The 20,492-nt window shown below is 38.0% G+C and overlaps 1 protein-coding gene across 1 annotated transcript in view; it reads left to right on the top strand.

Moving 5' to 3' along the window:
• PrBP (Prenyl-binding protein) overlaps positions 1-20,492 on the top strand; it is a 53,321-nt gene that overhangs the window by 9,756 nt on the left and 23,073 nt on the right. The window contains exon 2 of the mRNA XM_071583545.1: positions 10,806-10,914. Within this exon, the coding sequence (XP_071439646.1) occupies positions 10,889-10,914 (26 nt within the window). The 5' untranslated portion in view covers positions 10,806-10,888. The remainder of the gene's footprint in view (positions 1-10,805; positions 10,915-20,492) is intronic.

The raw sequence follows: 20,492 nt of genomic DNA, 5'->3' as shown, positions 1-20,492 counted from the left end.
CTAAAACCATAGAATTCATCACACCCTGTATTTTGATTTCTGTTACTTTGATAGAATTTTATAATGATGAAATACAATATTTTTAACATACAATAATATAAGTAGTTGTTTTATATAAGGACACTGCAGCAGAGAAAAGTTTGTAAGCTTCAATAAAAGAAGTGAAACCTTTCATGTTAGTATAAGGTTTTATATCTTTATTGGGATAGGTTAAGTTGCACTTCTTTGTCAGATATCGAACTTGGAAAGTTATGCTGTCTAAACTTTAAATATAGGCATGATATTCATGCCACTATAATGAGTGGCAGCTCCTCAAGTACTCCATTTGTTAATGCACGTAATCTTTTCAATGAACGTCCGCAAATAGTAAAATTACCCTCTCACTCAGAATTAATCATTTTTTACATTAATTTTAAGTAGTGACGTTTTTTAAATCTCTGATTGTTCGATTACCTCTTATATTCTATAACTAGTCCAAATAACCCTTGTCGTAGAGGCGCATTTAGAAAAACACCATTTATATTAGCTTTGAATGAAATTACTTAAATGGAAAATACTTAAATCTATAAATTCAAAAAAATATTTCTGCGGTATACATAGTAAGCCTCAGAGGTACCCTGCGTCTATGGCCTCCTGGCACAAGGTAAGGCTACATAACGCAGCAGGAATTTAGGAAGGGAAAGAGACAAGAGAACAAAATAATTAATGGATCAAGCGCCCCCCCCCCCCATAGTCTGCCTAATCACGAAAAGAATGATAAGCGTTTATTACTGACCCATCATCTATATCCTTATCACGTTTAGTGAATTTGAAAAAAGTGACTTGACATTTCTTCGGAGAGCCCTTTTAATTGGTATCTCGATCCCTCTAGCTGGCAGTTGCCTTGCCTCCCTCTATTTTTGATGAATTTTTATTTCCAAAATTTTGGCTGGCAATGTTATTTGGAGAGGTTAGCGTTTCCATACGTCATTTAGAAAGCGGTAAAACACTAGTTTTCATCTTAATTGAAAATTGTATGAGCGATGAATATTTTTCTTGAGTATATGCTCACTGGTTTACCTATATTCAGTGAGCGCCTTGCTTTACTCTCCTCACATTTCTGCAAACTATCCTACGGCTTGCCGAAAATATATTGCTCTATGCAGACGTTCTTACTTAACTTTGTTTAATTTCACATCATACGCTGGCAGGCATCACAATAATGAGTGGTAGGGCGTGTTTAGACCCCGAAAACAATGAAAATGGAGAACAATTGGTGAATTTTGGGTGAAGTTTAAAACGTAAATAATCATCTGCTATTTCAATTACCTTCCGTTGCAGGTATTAGTGCATGCGACCGACAGCTGAGGTCATTTGCCCTTAGACAAACAGTTTTATAGTATCAAATTCTGCGAGAGTAAACAGGGTCCTTAATGAAGCCTAAAGTTATGTCAAGTTGATTCACATAATTATTTTGGTTGTTTAACTTACCGGCGTGATATATGGTTTTGTTACTAGTCCAGTTGGAACAATCCTATTTGGCACGACCGTTTCCCGCTTTAAACTGGCCGGCCGCATACTATTTATAATTCGAAAAACATTTCAATATATTTCAGGTATACAAATTGTCGATATCTGACAATTTCATTCTTAAGTATTTCAAAACTTTTGGGAACTTTATATGCATGATATAGATGCTTATTTTCTGTATATGTATATGCAATTACTTCCGCACGCACTCGTAGTGCAAATTGGAGTCATGAGGATCCCCTGATAAACGTATCATAAAAGCAAAACCCATAACTACTATTTCTACTAGTATTTCTACTAATTTTTCAAATGATTCTCTTTATGTTAGGGTGAGATAAACGTTTAGCGGACAGAAGGTTGATTAATTAAATTTAAAGGGTTGGAAATGAAAATAGTAGTTCTCCAGGAAATACCACTCTACTAGAACGATGAAACTGTACAAGTGGTTCAAGGGCGTACGCAAAATAAATGCATTGTATGCTAATAAGAAAAAGACCATCACAGTTGGCAATTTAGCTCTTAATAGTCGCCTATTTTAGTGAATCCTATGAAGGCAAAAGCATGTAATAATTTGAAATAAATGTTTATGCGTTAGGATGGAAAGTGTTAGAAGATGAACGTTTTGTAAACAGTCTAAATCTCTCTGACTTAGGCTGAAGTTCTCTTTTATCGATTTGCTGCTTGTTTCCACGAGCTTTTCACCTGCTCTCGAACATGATCATTTTTCCGCCTTCACAGTAAACTTACATGAGTGCTTAAATACCATTTGTGCCGGTTTAACAAAAGTATTTTTCTACACATTTGCTCGCCGTATGAAATCAAAGAAAAGGAATACGACTGTTTGCGTCCGGCTCGTTTGTTAGCGGCGAGAAAAATTTCCAAATTTCTCTCAAGGTATGATCCTAAAGTCATCCATAAGCAATCATGTTAAAACGAACTGGGCAGATTCGCCGCCACCATGTGTTTGGGGCGATCGATTGATCTCCTCGAATGGGAGATTCTTATCCACTCGCCTTCGTAACCACGAGCGGCGATCAAGACACGTTCGCATTTCAATTTTGAATTCCCCTTAGTGTAAATATTGCGTAACTCTTTTCAAAAGGAGAGCGCACACCATCATTCCCAGTGGTCGTTCAAGTAGCAATGTGACGGCTAATCAGAAAAGGTGGCACGCCCTTAAATCTGCGACATCCCCGCTCCATTCTTACTCCCCACCTCACACTCCCCCCGTCCGATTTGGATTTTCCTTTCCGTCCTACGTCTCCTCCTCCACCCGCGACAGCCTCGCCCCTTCTCTCTCCCTCGCGATTTCTTTCCGTGTCCGAATTTCGTCTCATCCAAACCCGTCGCGATGACCCCTTCCACTTCGTGAATTCAATTCTAATGCAAAAACACCCTCCCCGCCCCGTCTCCCGCTCCTCTCTCTCTTTTTCCTCTTTCGGTCTTTCCCACCAGCTCTCCCTGCCCTCACACCCTGCCACTTCTCCTCCTCCCCCTTCCCCGTCTATCCCCACTCCGCTCCTCCACCTGCTACCTGCCCGTCGTCTCCTGGAAGACCCACAAAAGCATAGCGCACAACTCCCCTCCCTCCCGATCTCCCGCCTATTCTTCTTCCCACGTTTACCCCCCCCCCCCGCTTCCTCACTCCACCCAACCCCGATACGCCTTCCAAAGTCCACCTTCTCCCTCTTGCCCTCTTTTTCCCTCCATCACTTCCTTTCACCCTTTGCCCCCCATCCTCCACCCTTCCCCCTATCTTTCTCTCTCTCCATGAATTTATATATTTTTTTCTTCTCGTGCACGACTACCGAGGTAGAGACGTGGGGGGGGGGGTTGTTAGAGTACGACCGCAGTATGAGAACGGAGACCTAGAGGGTTGGACTATTTCGGGGGCGGCCCCGGCGAGGCCTCGGCTAAGGGTTCGATGACCAAAGGAATCACCTACGTGAACCACTTTTGTGCGTACAACTTCCTCCACCATCGTATTCATTTGGATACACGATTGCTCTTCCGTAGTATTCGTTATCCATTCGTACAAATTACTGAGAAAGAATCGACATCCGAAGGTAGTAAAATCCAGTGGATATGGAACATAAGATATTCGAGAGAGTTTAGTGGAGAAGAAGGATACTGAAGCGGATTATAGAAGTCTTGATTTTAATGAAATGGAAGAAAGTCCAAGGGTGCATATTACAGATCAAATGAGTAAAGAGTAGTAGGATTAGCGGAGGAAAGGGAAAAAACGAAATTTAGGAATAATGAAAGACAATAGGGGAAATATAGAAAACATAGCGATTACAAAAAGAATTGGGAAATCGTGGACTTAAGAAGTGATGTTTGGGCAAATGGAAATGAAAATCTAAGGAAAGAACGAGAATAAGGGAATGCGGCGGGAAATTGATAAATTAAGGTGAGAAAGATATGAGACTGAGCAAAATTGATGAAAAATCCATAGAGATAGAGTAAAATATTTTCAGATAAAGAGTAGATAGTTTTGTAATACTTGTCGTGTGTAACAATTGCCATGCAGTAAAAAAATAAAATGAATTCATCAATTCGTGTTGATAGGAGAGTTATTAATGCCACCAAAAGATATTTTTTCATCCTCGCTTAATGTAGTGTATAAAAAAACCTTCAATAAAGATACTAGCCCAATATTTAGATATAGAAAGAGAATTTTCCCAAGATAAATATCAATTCCAAGAGTACCTTCGGGAATATTATATAGCAAATTAGATAAACGTCATGAGGAATGCAGGCAGACAGCTCGAAAGGTGCAATAAATATACTGCGTAATCATCCGACTATTTCGGAAAAAATATAAAAGATACTTTTTGGAATAATTTGTAGTATTTATCGTGTTTCATTCAGAAGACTGTGTCACTTCAACATTTATCTCCAGAATACGAGTAAAGCAATAAAATCTAATGAATCGAGGGCCTTATAGTTCTGTCAAATGTTGGACGACCACTGAGAAAGGATACGTTTAGATTTGGCAAGAGGAGGAGAATGCATGATGCCAACTTGTGAGTAGTTTTTCTAGTAGTTTGTATTCGTTTCATTCATTCGTTTTCTCCCGATGGTACAGAACGTAACGGTCGGCTAGCTTATTTCCGTAGGTCGTCAGTTTTGTATTGTAGTCTGTGCATTTCTCAACGATATGATCGTGAAAGGATTTCATTTGTGAGTTGGGTTTCCAAACCTTTAGCAAGGCTCCTGGGAAGATGTGAAACGTTTATTATGTACCACATAGTTAAAAAATGTCATCATCACCTGGCATTAGGCAATCTATGCGCCGTCGTCTATGTATGTATGTAACATCTATGTAGCTGTGAATATCGGGCTGCATAATATTACGGCGAACTGCCATGCTCTACCTTGAGTCCGGTCCATCCCAATACTAAGCTATTAAAGCAACTGTAGGGCAATTTCCATTTATTATTTTAGCGCGGCAAATATAAGATTTTGATATAACAATTTTTAACAAGCTAATTTTGCATGTAAATTGGCTAATTCACTTTTCATGCAGAGTGTTCTATAGGCATGTGAGTGTCACAATTAAGATTAGCGAAAATTATAATTCGTTAATACGTAGCTACAAATATTTTTGTTAGTGAAGGTACTCATTAATTAACCGTAATAGTTTGCATTGTAATTTGTAAAATTAAGATTAATATAATTTTCAGATAGGAATGATATCATTTGAATGGTGAAATATATCAGCACGATATACCAGATTCTATCAACAGATCTACATTATTCAAACTTATAAATCAATGATTATAAGCAGTTAAAACTCAGCAATGACTCTAACTGCCTCTTTTCATTAAGAAAATATGTTATGTGTTGATTTTAAGTGCGACAAATGTAAATTAATATTATTTACTGTAAAATTATAGTCATTAAGTAATGGTTTTTATCATATTTCAATGCTTGCATTTTTGTCCCTGGAATAATATTAAATAAATATTCTGATCTCTAATAAGTTCTCCGAGTACTAATTTTAGGATTTTTACAAATATTTATGTGAACAAAGATCATTTTCCAATGAGATTGCAACCGTAACAATGTCAGTATCACTAAAGAAATAACAGAACTGTGTATAGGTTTTTTATAGTGTGTTGTATCTTTCGTGCTAAATATTTTCCAGTTACGTATCGTGAAATACTTCTGCCACAATTAATTTACTATAAAATAAATATAAATTGTTCCCGGAAGCTCAATAACTATATATGCGTGAAAAAATTAGTTTATTCGTAATCCGCCTTCGTAAAATTGATTTTTTTCACATATTCGACCTCACGAAAAGGTATAAAGGAATTGAAATGTATTATTTCCTCTAATAAAAGGGTTTTCTTGGATCACTTTCGTAGTATTACACCAAAATAACTCTATTCCTGGGCTTTTAGCTTTAAAAAAATTATATTTCTTTTTATATAAGATATTCGTAGGAATCCAGGATCACCACTAAAATGAGGTCATCAGAGATGATGACGGCGACCTCTGGGCATTCCCTGACCCTGTAATAGTCCTATTCTTGTACGTATGGACTATCAGGTATTTTAGAAATGTTTCGTAAATACTGCCTGAAAGTACAACTTCATGTCCTCAGATATTTAATACATTTTACATGCCGAAGAAGTTCAGAGTTAATAAAAAATAGATAAATTTATTCAACCTAAGGATATGTTTAGAAAATTTAGTAAAAATTGACAGATATTAGCTTAGGTCAATACCTATAGTTATGTGCGGGGAATATATTTCCATGATCCATTAATGCATCCACGGCCATTACTAAGAGATTTCAACGAGGGTTGTTCGATTTCTTGGTACACTGTGAAGAAGGCGAGAAGGGAAAGCTATTTCTTTTATGGGTGAAAATGGGGAGGAGGAGGGAGGGATTTGTCGGGGAACGATATATTAACAGCGTCGATAAGGACGTGAGGCTAGAGCAGTTTCTCTTCGACAAAGTCCCGAGGTGATGAAAGGTTTCTCGTCAAACCTTGCCCAACCCTTCGTCCTATCCGCTGCTCTCTCTCCCATTCATCCCCCCTCACATCGGCAGCCCAAACCCTTCAGACTTAAAACCGCATTCCATCTTACACCCCACACCAACCACGGCATATTCGGCATTCATCCCTTTTCGATGATTTTATTTCCTGGCGGTTGAGCAATCGACTCGTTATGACTTGAGTTTGAAAATCTTTCCCTGTTAGAAATATTCAAGGAAAAGATACGGTGGTGGTACATGAATATCTGCAATAAATATTATTGTGATTTATTAAAACGAAAGGAGTTTATTAGGGAAAGGTGTGTCAGTAACGCTGGGATCCATACAATCTAGATTGTTGTAGGTTTATCACTTGAAAAATGTTACTCTTATGATGTAAGCTGAACTTTTCTATGGCTTTTATTATTTTTTCCCTCCAAGCCAAAGGTATATAACATTTCCTTTTTGAGGTTATTAATTTGCATGCCTCTTTTCCCGTTTTCTTTTTGAATTAAAAATTAAAATATAAACTTAAACACATCATGGAAATGAGAAAAAGCTGTAGAGTTCATCCCAAAAAACTTTAAAACTATCGTTGAAGTGGAATTGAAATCCTTATGTTTGTTTTTATAGTTAGTCCAAGGGAGAAACACTTCAGTATTTCAGCAGTTATGTCAGCAAAAGTTAAACATGCAAATAGGAGTATTGTGCCACAAAATTTCAATGCTATTAAATGTAATTTTTACAAGCCCATTTAAAAGATTTTTGATACAACTTTTAAAAGCCTCGCGAATGCTGATTTTTTAGGATTGAAAAGTTGAAATTTATTTGGAAAATATACTGTGATGGACTATGCTGTTTCACCAAGAGTGATTGATGTACCCGGAAAGAAGGTAATAGAAAATAATTTAGTGCCCTAGCAAAGGTGACTGCTAATTGAATTCTAATTCATCTTAAAGAACAGCGACCGTTTCGCATGTTTTTCTTAACTTCTACCTCCATTAGCCTTCAAAGGTTGAAGACTAAATAAATAAGTACTTAAAATTTTCATGCATGCCATCAGTTATGTCTCTGTTCGATGAGATATCTGGCATCCGATGTATCTCTGTTTCAACTCTACCGACAAGGACTTCGCCTCATGTTAAGAGGAGCTTATGACATCTCACAGGATTCATCTTCTGTAGCCTTTCTGATGCCCCAGTGAAGAATGAATAAACTTTTCCAACTGAGAGAGCTCATTGTTTCGTTCGAATAACCCTTCTGGAAATCCGTTATAATTACATTACCAAACCAAACCTAAATGACCTGTATCTTTTGCAAAGAAAAGTAATACTCATCAAAGTAGAATTGCTGATTTTGGGATTTCTTGGATTTTCATTTAAGCTTTCCGACGTCCGTAAAATCGCCCAAATGCATCGCTTGGAGGATGCCAGTTAATATTTATTCACGAGATTCATGTTTTTCCTTGGGTCTACATATATACACAGACCTAAGGAAAAAAGATCAAGGTATAAGAAAACTATATACTTCCTTAATAAATCAAGCGAAGTGAAAAATTGTTATTATGATAATTAATAGCTTATTTTTAAATAAATGGTGGTTAATTTTAGTAATGTAGAAAGTAGTTTTTGATAACCTATAAATTGAATCTTTAATCTGTTGGAGAACTAAAACCACTCAAAAGTCCAAATGCATTTAATAAGGTCTTCTTTCATTTCGAAAATTGCTTAATATCAATGGTAATGATTTAAAAATAGTAATTTGGATGTTTTATCCAATGAATAATTCAATTTTAAAAGCCATTTGTCAAACCTTAATATTGAATTATAATAATTTTAAGGACTACTGCACTTTATATAGTAAAGGAGTATTGAAGCATGGCCGAATAGAATAGAACTTTAAGGAACTATGACTAGTCATACATCCGTACATTTGCTTTTATTCGTAAATATGCACAGATGAATGATTTCATGCCGGAGTTTAAAATTTACTCATTTTGGCACAATCAGAGTGCTTGATCGAAAAGAGGAAAGAGATGGATTCGCGAACTTTGTCACCCAAAATCATGATACCATACAAAATGAAATTCCATCAATGGTACCAATGCTGATAAAATTTAAATTGTTACTATACATCGACGAGACCCTTTTACATAGAGATTTATCATTTTTAACATGGGATTTCTGGTAATTGACACTGCAATTACTATTATGGCAAGGTAGTACAAAAGTCATCAACCAGAAAAATCATAGATCATACAGGTAGAGTATAATTCTTTAATTACATATCAAAAAATATTTGAAAAATATTTTGATGGAAATCAAAATAAGAGTAGTGATGCACGTATAAGGGTGTATAAGAAGATTTTCAATTCTAATGTTCTATCCTTGGCTGAATTTATTATGTCTTTACCATTAAGGACACATATCGTCGTCTTTTCCCTAAAACTCCTCAGAAACTAGATACAGATATGAAGTCAAGTGGAATAGCAAAAAACTCGACCTTCAAAATGCATAAATGACGAGTCTTATATGTATCATTGATTATTTTTTACATTTCTGCAGAAAGATGTTATTTTTTATGATAGTCCATAAATTATTTCGGAATAAACTTAAAAAACCTAGTCAGAAGCAAAGAATATTTAGTAATTTGGGTATATTTTAAATGTACATTTATTGCAATTAAATCTATGCTTTTAAAATTATTTCATAAGTAGAGAAAGAAATATATTTTTCATTACCAGATTCTAAATTTTATTTAAATATTATTATTTTATTAGAATTTTTTAAATTCAAGCAGCGTAGTTTTGTGGTTCATATGGTACTTGTGAATTAATTTAAATCTTTGGAGATGTGTTTTCGCTTAAAGGAAATGTAAAATATAACATATCATGAATACTTATTTTACATTAGTGACCGAAGTTTACGTTAAAATCTGCCAAAAACTAGTTTTACATGAAACCGTGTCATAATTTCCAATGATTAATTGATTCAATACAGTCAGAGCAACTTTAAATAAAAGCAAATATTCCTTATGTAATATCTGGGTCCCCTAAATTTGCCACGTATACGATATTTTCCGTTGTTTAAAATACCTGAGATAAAATTAGTCTCACATATTTTATATTAAAATAAAAATAACGTTCAAATCAATACTCAATTAAACATCATAAACGAGCCAACCACATTTGATGTCCTTCGAATTTTCTCGGAGCCCCTGTAAGGTTGTCGATTATTGTGTTGGATTTCTAACACGCATCAATCTTGAGTGACGAGATTTGTAAAACTTTTCTAATGAATGCTTATTTTTCCATTCATATTATCCCTCTCATGTTCACTCAGTTCTATCAGATCAAATTACGTATGAGTAGTTGGTTACATTCCGTCCAATTGAATTCCCTGAATGCATTACCCTGACTTACATTCCCTGCCTCACCCAATTGTATTACCCTATTGCATTCCTTGCATTACCCTGAAGATGCTGGCGGCCTTTTCCATTCGACTGCTGTTCTTTTAATAATTTACCCCTGCTCCTCCTGACCTCCTATACCGTAGTACTCGCTTCGAGTGCTGCCTAAAATGATAAATTTATTTTCTCTCTTCCTTGCCCATTCCTGATTGTCCCAAATTGTTTCGCCTTTGTTTTGGGCGTCGTTCATAAAATTCTCACTTATATTGATTGTTTTCAATACCCTCCACTTCCACTGTCCCTCACCCTAGAACAGATTCCGCACCCCTAAAATGGCTTCGCCTTACTCCCATGAGCCCCCATCTTAATACTTTCCATAGGGAGTACTCGTTGTAACAAGGTTGCTAAAATTCGTTTAATTCTTCTTTTGGGAATATTGAGCTCGCGCAAACGTAGAAAAAGAGCAAATAAGCAAACATGGAAGTCTCAAACTGTTGCGGAGCAGTGTCCGGACATCATATGTAAGATTGGTTAACCAAGACCAAGATAAATACATACACTGTCAAGGAATTGACTATGCTTACGTGTCTTATTAGCTGACACGTGCAGTCCACGGCATTGTCAAAAGAGTAGATGAAATTTTGCAATTTCTGTAACTTATTCATACTTAACGTGACATTCAGATAGCCAAAGCCACGCCCGTTTCACAGAGTAATTCAAGATAAAATCTCTCCCTTTTTCCCAAAGTGCGTGATGTTGGTTATTGGTAGCGTCCTCATTAAATTTATTTATTCAATCAATGCAATACGTCTTTTAGCAGAACATAGAACCTTTTTTCTGCACTCTTATAAATATATATATATGTTGACGTATTCTCCATATGGTTACCTCACGGCAGTGCTTCCCAACCGATGCTCTTCAGTATGCCGCCAAAGGATCGGAAGTGTGCGGTGAAAACATTTACCAGTTCTGGACGGGGCGATGGCAACGGAGGTCTACGCTGTCGGGTGAGTTTCGTTTCATTTTGTTTAAAATTATACGTCTATTATCTATCTATATTAATCAAATTAATGATAATCTCGTCGAAGAAGCCATGAAATAATTTAAAGGGCGTTAAATACTCGTATTTCTCATGAGGGTACTGATTTAAAATATTGAAAACAAATTAAGTTTAAAAAATGATTCTAGAATGTTATTAATAGGATTTAAAACTGTAACTTACACATTTTCAAAAATACTTCCCAGTAAAAAAAATCCATTTAACCCAAATTATATCACACAAAAATTCAGGGCCTGAAAAACGAATAATAAATCATTGGAAATCTTATTAAAGAAGAATAAGATGAACATAATAACATGTTCGTTCAATGTAAAAGTTTGCACTAGCACGACTACGTATGTGGAATTGAGGGTTAAACAAATTGAGAAAACAAAATAATATGAAGAAACTTTTTGAGGATAATTCACTATTTTTCCTTTCATCAATGTTCATAAAATGTTATCTCAAATATTCAACGACTCGAACGGTTATGTAAATCATTATTTACAAAGTTCAACAAAAATTTGATTATCTCTTTCAATTATTATGTTAAATTAAATTTTACAATATTTCTTTTTTGACGCTGAATTTCGCTCACCATTAAAAAAACATAAAAATATGTAGAGTAAAAAATACGTAGATAAAAATAAGTAGAGCTCTATTTTTAAACAGAGGCATTTCTTGGTGATTTAAATAGTATATTTGGAAGAAACGAATTTTAGGTTGGAAAGCCTCTAAACACGACTTGCAGGAAAATAATTTAACTGCCAACACTTGCAAATGTATAGTACTGATAAAATTTAACGAGAATTATAGTCATTTCATCATGATCTTCGACTCATCTATTTTTAATAAAGGGAAAATAGTATTTGAAATTGACATAATAAAACGCATGACAAAGTAAAAAAACATATATTATTATAAACTTAAAACGTCAACATGGCTACCTACGTATGTACGCTTAATTCAATACATCATAATCAAAAGATGGTTGAATGCTTTACTCAGCAACATTGGTTTTCCGAGTCAGATTTTTCCCTTAATTGTCAGAATTATCCTTACCTTTGTGCGTGTACGTTTTATTATTGCTCCTAAGATTAATTAGTTTACTTTCATATTTATTTGTATAGAAGTTATGCAAATTCTACTCTCAAAATTTACCGAAATCCATGGTAAATATAATGATATAAAACGTCCCTTCGAATTGAAAAAGGCTAAAACTGTCAAAAAGGCACTGCTTTACAGGTTAGGCACAATACAAAACCAAATTTTAGTCTATTATTTAGAGAAATAACTCTTTGACTACTTCCTTCCATACTGCTTTATCTTGCCATTTATATTATGTCTATTTTACATTTATGCATGATCCTCTGTTCATTGGACTATTAATGCCCCTAGTCTTGAGTGTCTAATCAACCACATTCACCCATCACTGGCCTGATCTACTCGTCTAAGCATTTACTTTTCTCAGATTTATCTGCTTGCTGATTCGAATTTCATTCATTCTCTCATCATTACCAAAAAAAGGTAAAATCTTTCATAATTATCTATTACCTGTACATTCAATCCACATTGCATTCTTTCATTACCCGCTCATTACGCACCCTTCTTCCTACTTCTACCGCTAAATGTTCTCTATTTTCTCATTTCGAGAGAAATAAGTGAGTGCGTGTGATGAATAAAGAAATTAAATTGCCTACAAGCGTATTCCACCAGGCGTGCGCCAGTATGCTTGAGGTCGGCGTGACATAGCGGGGAGGGAGTCGAGGAGCACGTGTGCCGGGGTGCCCGTATAGGTATGTAGGTCTGGGGGCGGAGGGACTGGGCGTCCGCCAACGTGCCCCCCCCCCTTCCACTCCGCCTCTCCTGTCCCTTTTCATTCCGGCTTTAGCCTCCGCCTCCCCACCCCCCTCGTGCCCACCAACCCCCGCCTCGCGACTCACAACCCCACCGACAGCCTCGCTCTGCCCCCTTCTAAGCCTCGTCCCTCCCTTTTATCTGCATATGGCTTCCGTAGGCTTCTTTCGCACAACCACTGTCAGACCCCATCCACCATTCCACGGTTACTCCCTTCCTGCATAATATCCTCCCACATTCCCTCCGCTATCCTCTCCCTACTCCCACCTCTCTGACTCTCTCTCCCCCGTTCTCTCTTTTCTTCCCACTGGCCCTCTTACCCTCGGAACAACTCGCACATCATTAAGAATGCACCTCAAAGAGAAAAAAGGTTAAATTTATTTTATTTCCGGATCAATAAGACAGGATTCCGATGGGATGAATGAGATACATCAACACTCGCTTTTTCGCACGCCCGCGTAGGATGTGGTTTGTCACTGTCCCCATTATAATGGAACCACATGTGCGAACAGCGGTTACCGTCATCCATAAACGGCTCAACTTTCTGTCGCTCGGTGCAAGTAAATAGCCCGCATTAAAATTTCCGGTTGGCCAACTGCATCGGTTATGATTAGGCTTAAGGCGATGCCCATAACGGCACTCAAACTAGATTTAATACCCCGGTATGAGGCCTTTAAACGCCTTCCTAGCCTTATACGAGTTACACCAATACCCTCTACTGATAATAATTCGTGGCCGTAGTTGTGACAAAATAATGACGTTTATTCGTATCGATCACGATTTATTATTTGCGTGACAGTGATTGAGACACTGTTTTCATAAGCGAGTGACAGGTTTTTCCAAACGAAGAAGAAGCTAGAAAAATTTGTTCAAAAATGACCTGCTCAGTGTCTTAGGATTCCAGTTGATAAAATGACTATATTTGTGTATATGTAGACCTGCATTTTGGTGAATCAGGGGACACGGCTACTATTTCTTGCCCCGTGGCGAGTAATATACGGCAGTTGCGACCGCATTTTCGAGGGGATAATCTACTATGATTATTATTTCCGCTCATAATGCTCTGGAGTAGATTCCATGGAAGGACACGCTAATTATTATTATTATTAGTGCCAGGAGTCTCCCCGCCTTCCCGTTGGGGGGGGGGGTTAGCAGCATCAGCACTCAGATTGCTCATCGAATACGTGCGTGCATGCGTGCTTTCCCGCCCAGCGGCCACTGAGCGCCCTTTGTACGTCAGCGTCAGTTTATACTTCCTCCACCCTGTTGTCGTACGGCCCGACCCAATTAATTGTCAAGTTCAGAGGAAAATATAAGTTTGGGTACCCCCATCATGGGCCAAAGCCGGAAGTATTTGATTTGAAAAGAAACAAAGCAATATAAAACTGCTTTGCAAACTGCTTTGCACGCAAAAGTTGACGTGATTACTCGAGCATTAGCAAACCCGATGCAGAATTTATATTTTTAGAACTGGAAATAGAATCTACCGACAAGGCATTTCAATAGCAAACTACGTAAAGAAGGGGCCTAGAAAGGTGGGAGGGAATCTCTGGAAGCGCTGTGAGAGAGTCATGTTTCATCTATTACAAACCAATCACCAGGTAAAAAATTAAAACCCTACCCTATATTAAACCATTACAATGGAATAAATACAAAGTACTGCCTCTCCCTCTAAAAATTATTATTGACGGCTTAGTTAGGTTATACTTCCAGCTCTTCGTGCGTATCGGTAGGCCAAAAATCTTAAGGAAAGGTTTGGGTACGTTAAGTTAAGAATACGTCTCACTATTGTGTACTTTTGTGCCGTGAACTTCATTTCTCATTAATCTATCCGCTACACTATATTTTTTTTCCTGGTCTTGAGATTCGCGTCTTAACACTTACAGTATCACAATGAAGCTAGTGGATCTAGGATAATGTGTGCACGAAAGCCAAATCTCTCCATATCGACGAGTATCTACACTCTTGAGCGACAGCGTTAAAAAATCGGCAAGAGAATCCTTCACGAATCAAATACGCCGGGAAAGCACCAGATCTTACTTCAAGAGAATGATGATTACAGGTGCTGCGGCAAAGTAGCAGAAACTCAAATTAATGCTTCACACAACTTCTCTGACTACCACTTGATTATTCCGGCTTGAGATTTTAATTAAGGGTAGTTTTTTTTCTGAACTTCCTGCTCCGAACTAGATTAACGGAATACATCGCGTCCAATTTTATTCCCCCACCCGTACTGGTTAATTAGCGAAGTGGTCCCTTTCCTAGATGGCCCGACTCCTATCGCTTTACACGGACGTAAGAGAGCGGACGCGGAGTTCCTTCGACTGCACCCACATACGATCTTCATCTGGAAGCACTCACCTCTCCTCCCAGCACCGTGCACACGTAAAATCACCGAGTTACATTCACCATCCACCGCGCCACCCACCCTTCCTCAGGCCACGTAACCGCGGTGCAACGCAATCACACTCGTAAGGATTCCGTCTACCTTTCTTCGCTTCAAACGCGGTTGGTCTCTCCTCTTCATTCTAATCTTGTACCTTAATTGCCCGCCGCTACACCGCGATATGAATGGCTATGGGGGAATAGGGGGGTAGAAAAGGGGGGAGGGGGGTAGTGAGTGAAATACAACAAGAAAAAAGAGCCCCACGTCGGATTCTCCGGCCGGCTTATTATTATTTATTCCTTCCCCCCTCTCACCCAATCCCCTTGGCCCTCTTCCCCGCCCCCCTTGCCCTTGGCCAAGACCTTCCGACCCCTCCACCTTTGCCCCCACGAAGGACCCTCCCCCTCCCACATACTCTCCTCTCCCACCTCGATTCAACCCGTTTCCCGAGGCTCCGGACCGCCTCCCTCGACATTAAACTTCTTTATTTTTATAATTAGCGCTTTTTATTTGCACCCTTCCCCTTCCGTCCACTTTTATCCAACTTCCTCATTCGTCGAAGAAAATTAATTTCGTCTCCCCGAGAGCAGGAAACGCTTTAAGTTAAGCCCCACACCACACCCTTTTGCCCTTGCTCTCTTCCCCTCCCCCCGGGCGACCCTCCCGCTCTCTCCCCCCTTCGGCATTTAATGTTGTGGCGTGTTGAGGTTCAGACGACTTTGAAAATTTTCTGGGGGAAGGGTGTGAGAAAAAGGAGAGCGGAAGAAATTGCGTCTTTTCGGGTCTTCCACGCTCGTATAAAGAGCATTCTCAATTACCTGACTGCTGTCTTCAACGGTTACCACCAACGCAATCTCCCCATCATATAGTCAAAATCAACAATTTGGCATGTATGTACATTTTAGTTAATTTTTGTCACCCAGATAAGGGGAAGTAGTAATGGGGGGGGGGGTAACATGGGAGGGAATGAATTGGAGCGTTCCCAACAAATATTCCCCACTATGAGCCACACGTTGACGGAGAGGGCTCCTTGCATGGGGAACCACTCAACATGAACACACTACGAGTTCAAATATCACATTTTCATAAAGGTCTAGGTGGATGTCACAAAGAGGGTTTTATTCTAAGATAGTGTTCCATTGAAAATTGGTGAGCGATGTAGCTGTGATTCCCAATTTTAACGCCTGGAGCCTTTTTTGGTCAAACGTACTTATCATTCTGAAGGGCCAGTGTTTTCGGGCGTGTAGAGCTAGATTTTAATCAGAGAAATCTGTACTTTTACGACGAAAAATAAAACAATAGACTACTTGAGATTTGGTAAATAAAAACATTAACATAGCTTTGATTATTAAAATGGTAAGTTCACTCCCTCCGTCGGATGAAGTGCTAAACGGCTGACCCCTTATGCAAGACCAGACTTTCCCGTCGTCAATTTCCATTTTTAGACATTTACTTCCAGGCTAAAGACCTTATTAAGGGCGAAAAGAGTTGAAACATCACATTACAACAATTACTTGAGTCTAGACTAATATATAGCTGGATCTATTGGAATTTGTTGGAACGTGGGTGTTCTGTTAGTTGAAATCGAGCATCGAGATTATTTTATGTTTTCAAAATCTTTTACCATTTAAGAGCAAGGGCGAGCATGGTGAGAAAAGGACGAGTTTACATATAGTAATATTTTATAGAATCACAGGGATATGGGTAGGATAAAGTCCTCATTGTTTGTGATTACAATACGCGTTGAGTTCCCCGTAATAATTAAATTATTTTGACGGAGAGCATCCATGATGATTCAATGGCATTGCCTGTCTTCGGAATTTGTGATCCAAATACGTATTTACCTTCCCAATGAGATGTTTCTATGACAAAGATTGATATTAAGCGTAAAAATAAGCCACCAACCATGTCAGCGAGGCTCCTAGACATTATAACTGGTGCAAATACTAAAATTCCATATCAAAACAGATATTATATTCTTTGAGCATCAATGTCTGAATATATATGTATTCCAAATATAAAATGGTTTGTTTAACCGTGAATTCTACCTCTTATATGTTATAATTTATATGTTTGAACTATAAATTCACATTATGTTAAACCTATCTGTACGAGCATTATGAAATCTCAACTCGATTGAAGCATAAGTAAAATTTTGCGTTTATTAATTCATATTTATCCACTCTGTTAATGTCAATTTAGGTTAATGACCATACATTCATTATTATATATCTAGGATTGTCTTACTTTAAGGTTTCGTTAGCTTTTATACACCGTGAAAACGATTTATGCGCTCAAACCAATAATATAAAAGATAATTAAAGAAAAAAGGAATGATGCAGTGGACTATCTACTGGAGGTTTTATTTTACATGAGAAGCTGAATAGTATACTGCTGAAACGAGCAATTCTCAAATACCACTCCTGCAATACTCTACTTAACGTAAAAATAACTTCCTGGGGAATGGAAAGAAAACTCTCTCGTGTCGTAAGTGGTTTGAAATCCCCTGAGGGTTTTCACTACACATTCCATCTACCCATGCGTTGCGTACGTCGACCAAAAAGAACTTACAAATCGCACGTACGACAGCACAACAAGAATATCGATGAAAAGGCATCGTTTTTCTTTAAATGATCAGAAACCGAGCAAAATTCGAGAGACTTTCACATACGCAGAAGCTTTATAAGTTACGGAAGATTGAAAGAGACAAAACCTCCACCTCGACTTTCCCACATTTTTCAAAATTCATCGCTGTTTTCGCCTCCTTTTTATTTCATCGTGTTTGAATGGAGCCCTAAGTAAAACTAAGGTTTCTTCTGCTTTATTTGTTGCTCCCGAAAGATTTTTTTATTAAAATTTACAGATGGCTTGTTCCACACCAGAGCTTCATTCGCAGGGAGCATGTCGTAAGAAACTAGAAAAATCTCAGAAGATTTAATTTTCATGCAAAATAAATTATTCTTCGGGTTTTGCTGTTGATTCATTCAATGGCAAAAAGATTGGCTATATGCAAGCGAGAGGAACAAACGGATGTTTAAATTAGACAACACAATGCGTGTAAACCGATGGATTTAGAAGATCAACCAGATATTGATTTTACTTTTAATTTTCCGTTCATACCATTTTAAAAGAGATCCTATAAAACAGCAGAAATTTTCATCTATTAAACGCATGGATATCCTGTATTAATTCCAATATTTATTATTATTTGTGTATAACGTAGTATAAACGACATATTATGAGAAAAAATCTCTTGAGCACAATTTTGGCATTTCAAGCCCGAAATAATGTTTTACAAAATTTATTCTCCACATGTATATATAATGAACGGCAAATGAAATTTCCAAAATTATTTTCTTAGTAAATATTTTCATTCCAGCAAAACTATCTTTTTATTTGCGGTTAATGTATAGAATGCTAAGAAATGTAAAATAAAAAGGTAACTGATCAGGTTAAAATGCTTTCACACCCTGTTCATAATTGCCAGTGATTTAGTGTAACCACTTCCTTGTAAACTTACACCAAGGCGTGAAGTACTCTCGCATCTATTTGTTCTTCATGATCATTCGAAATAATACTAGTACTTATGTTTCTTGAGGTATTGATAGCAGTTTAATTAAATGTTAAGGGAGCTGGAATTTATAAGCCCGTATTAAAAGTTTTCCAAGTTAAATCAATTTTACTGAACGGCAGCAATGCGCGAGTAGTGCTTCTTTAAGTTATGAATTTAACATTCCATTGCCAAATTAGATGCTTTCATTTATTTCGCATGCTTTGCACCTTAACCCACAGCTTATGTGAATCCTGGAATGTCCAATTTCCGACGCACAACATTAACTACTGTCGCTTCACGTCTTCCATGGCTCTCCTAGATCGTCTCAGACAGAGATTGACATATCAGGTCAAATGAGTGGTGGCACCGCTTAAACAAAGGTAATGTATAAAGTGTATTTCGGTGGAATTGATGAGTACGGCAAGCGCACGAGGGCAAGTCGATGCTCAGCGAGTGGCTCTTCAAGGGAAGCAACTGAGAACAGGAACACTGGTAGGGTAACTTCTCGCGTTATATCGTACTACCCTTACCTTACCACCATCCCCCCTCACTTCTCTTCGACTGCAATGAATCAATCATTGGCTCGATTGAATATAACTTGACGTCTGCGGAGCAATTCATGGCATCTTCCATAAATGACGTTACCCTGCCCTTTTCAACGTCTTCGATCCCCTACTATTCCATTTTCATAACATTTACCCCAAATGACGTCCAGTTTCTCCGATAAGCCTACCATTGCATACATTTTACCCTAAGTACATTTCCTTGTCTTAGTATGATGAATGAAATTATATAGCTTTCATTTACATGAGACTTTCTTACGGAAGACAGGATGAGCAAATAATAGATGGCCATCAGGGTCGTATACTTATACATAATAATTGACTCGGAGAATATATATAAATAATAAAATACCGAGGCCGTCAGGGGGCCGTCAGCTCGCTTGTCATGCTGCACGTCAAGCCTGCTCATAGAGGTTTAATGGGGTGAGATATGATACTCTTTGTGGTCTCAGATTCGAAATATTCCTATATCTTGAAACTAGGCCGGCGAGAATACGCTCAGAACCTGCAACAGACGTATCTTACCCAACCGCAAAGTCAGAGGGGTCCGGACCTCATGTTCTTCCCCGCAACTCACAGAAACCCCATCCGCTGACGAGCTTGCTGCACCAACGGCGGCAAACTAAGCACGTGAGGTTAAAGTTAAGTGATCCGTATCTCACTTAAGAGCGCAGCAATGAGAACACATAGAAATATTCGCTTAAATTCCACGGAATGGTAGAAAAAACCTCCGTAACTCCACAACTTATTTATCACACAACAATGGTTTTGCTGCCATGCAACGTCATCAGCTGTGCAGTAACAAAGCCATGGTCGTGTTAATAAATTTTGAATTGTGGAATGGCAGTTTTTTCTACCATTTCTTGGAATGCGGTGGAATTCCGCATACTTCCGTGTGTGCTGAAAAGTAAGCCTGAGACAAGTGTTCTATTCACCTAAATGTTTCTCTAGGGGAAAAATAGCCAACCCTATTGAGTGGCTCCGTAGATGAGGGAGGCACTTAGAAAAACTTCCAAAATCTAGGTAGTGAACTGCGTGGTTCAAACTACAGCCAAAACATCGGCCCCTTTTGAGAAAAGGCAGGGAATATCTCTATTAAGCTAGAGGCCAAGATCATTTAGTTCAGACAGCAGGGAGCTAGAATCCAGCGTGAGATGGAATACGTAGTATATGGTCGTTTGTTCACG

Source organism: Hetaerina americana, unplaced genomic scaffold, assembly GCF_022747635.1.
Source record: "Hetaerina americana unplaced genomic scaffold, ioHetAmer1.1.p SCAF_14, whole genome shotgun sequence".
NCBI lineage: Eukaryota > Metazoa > Arthropoda > Insecta > Odonata > Calopterygidae > Hetaerina > Hetaerina americana.
This window is presented reverse-complemented; position numbering and strand designations above follow the sequence as displayed.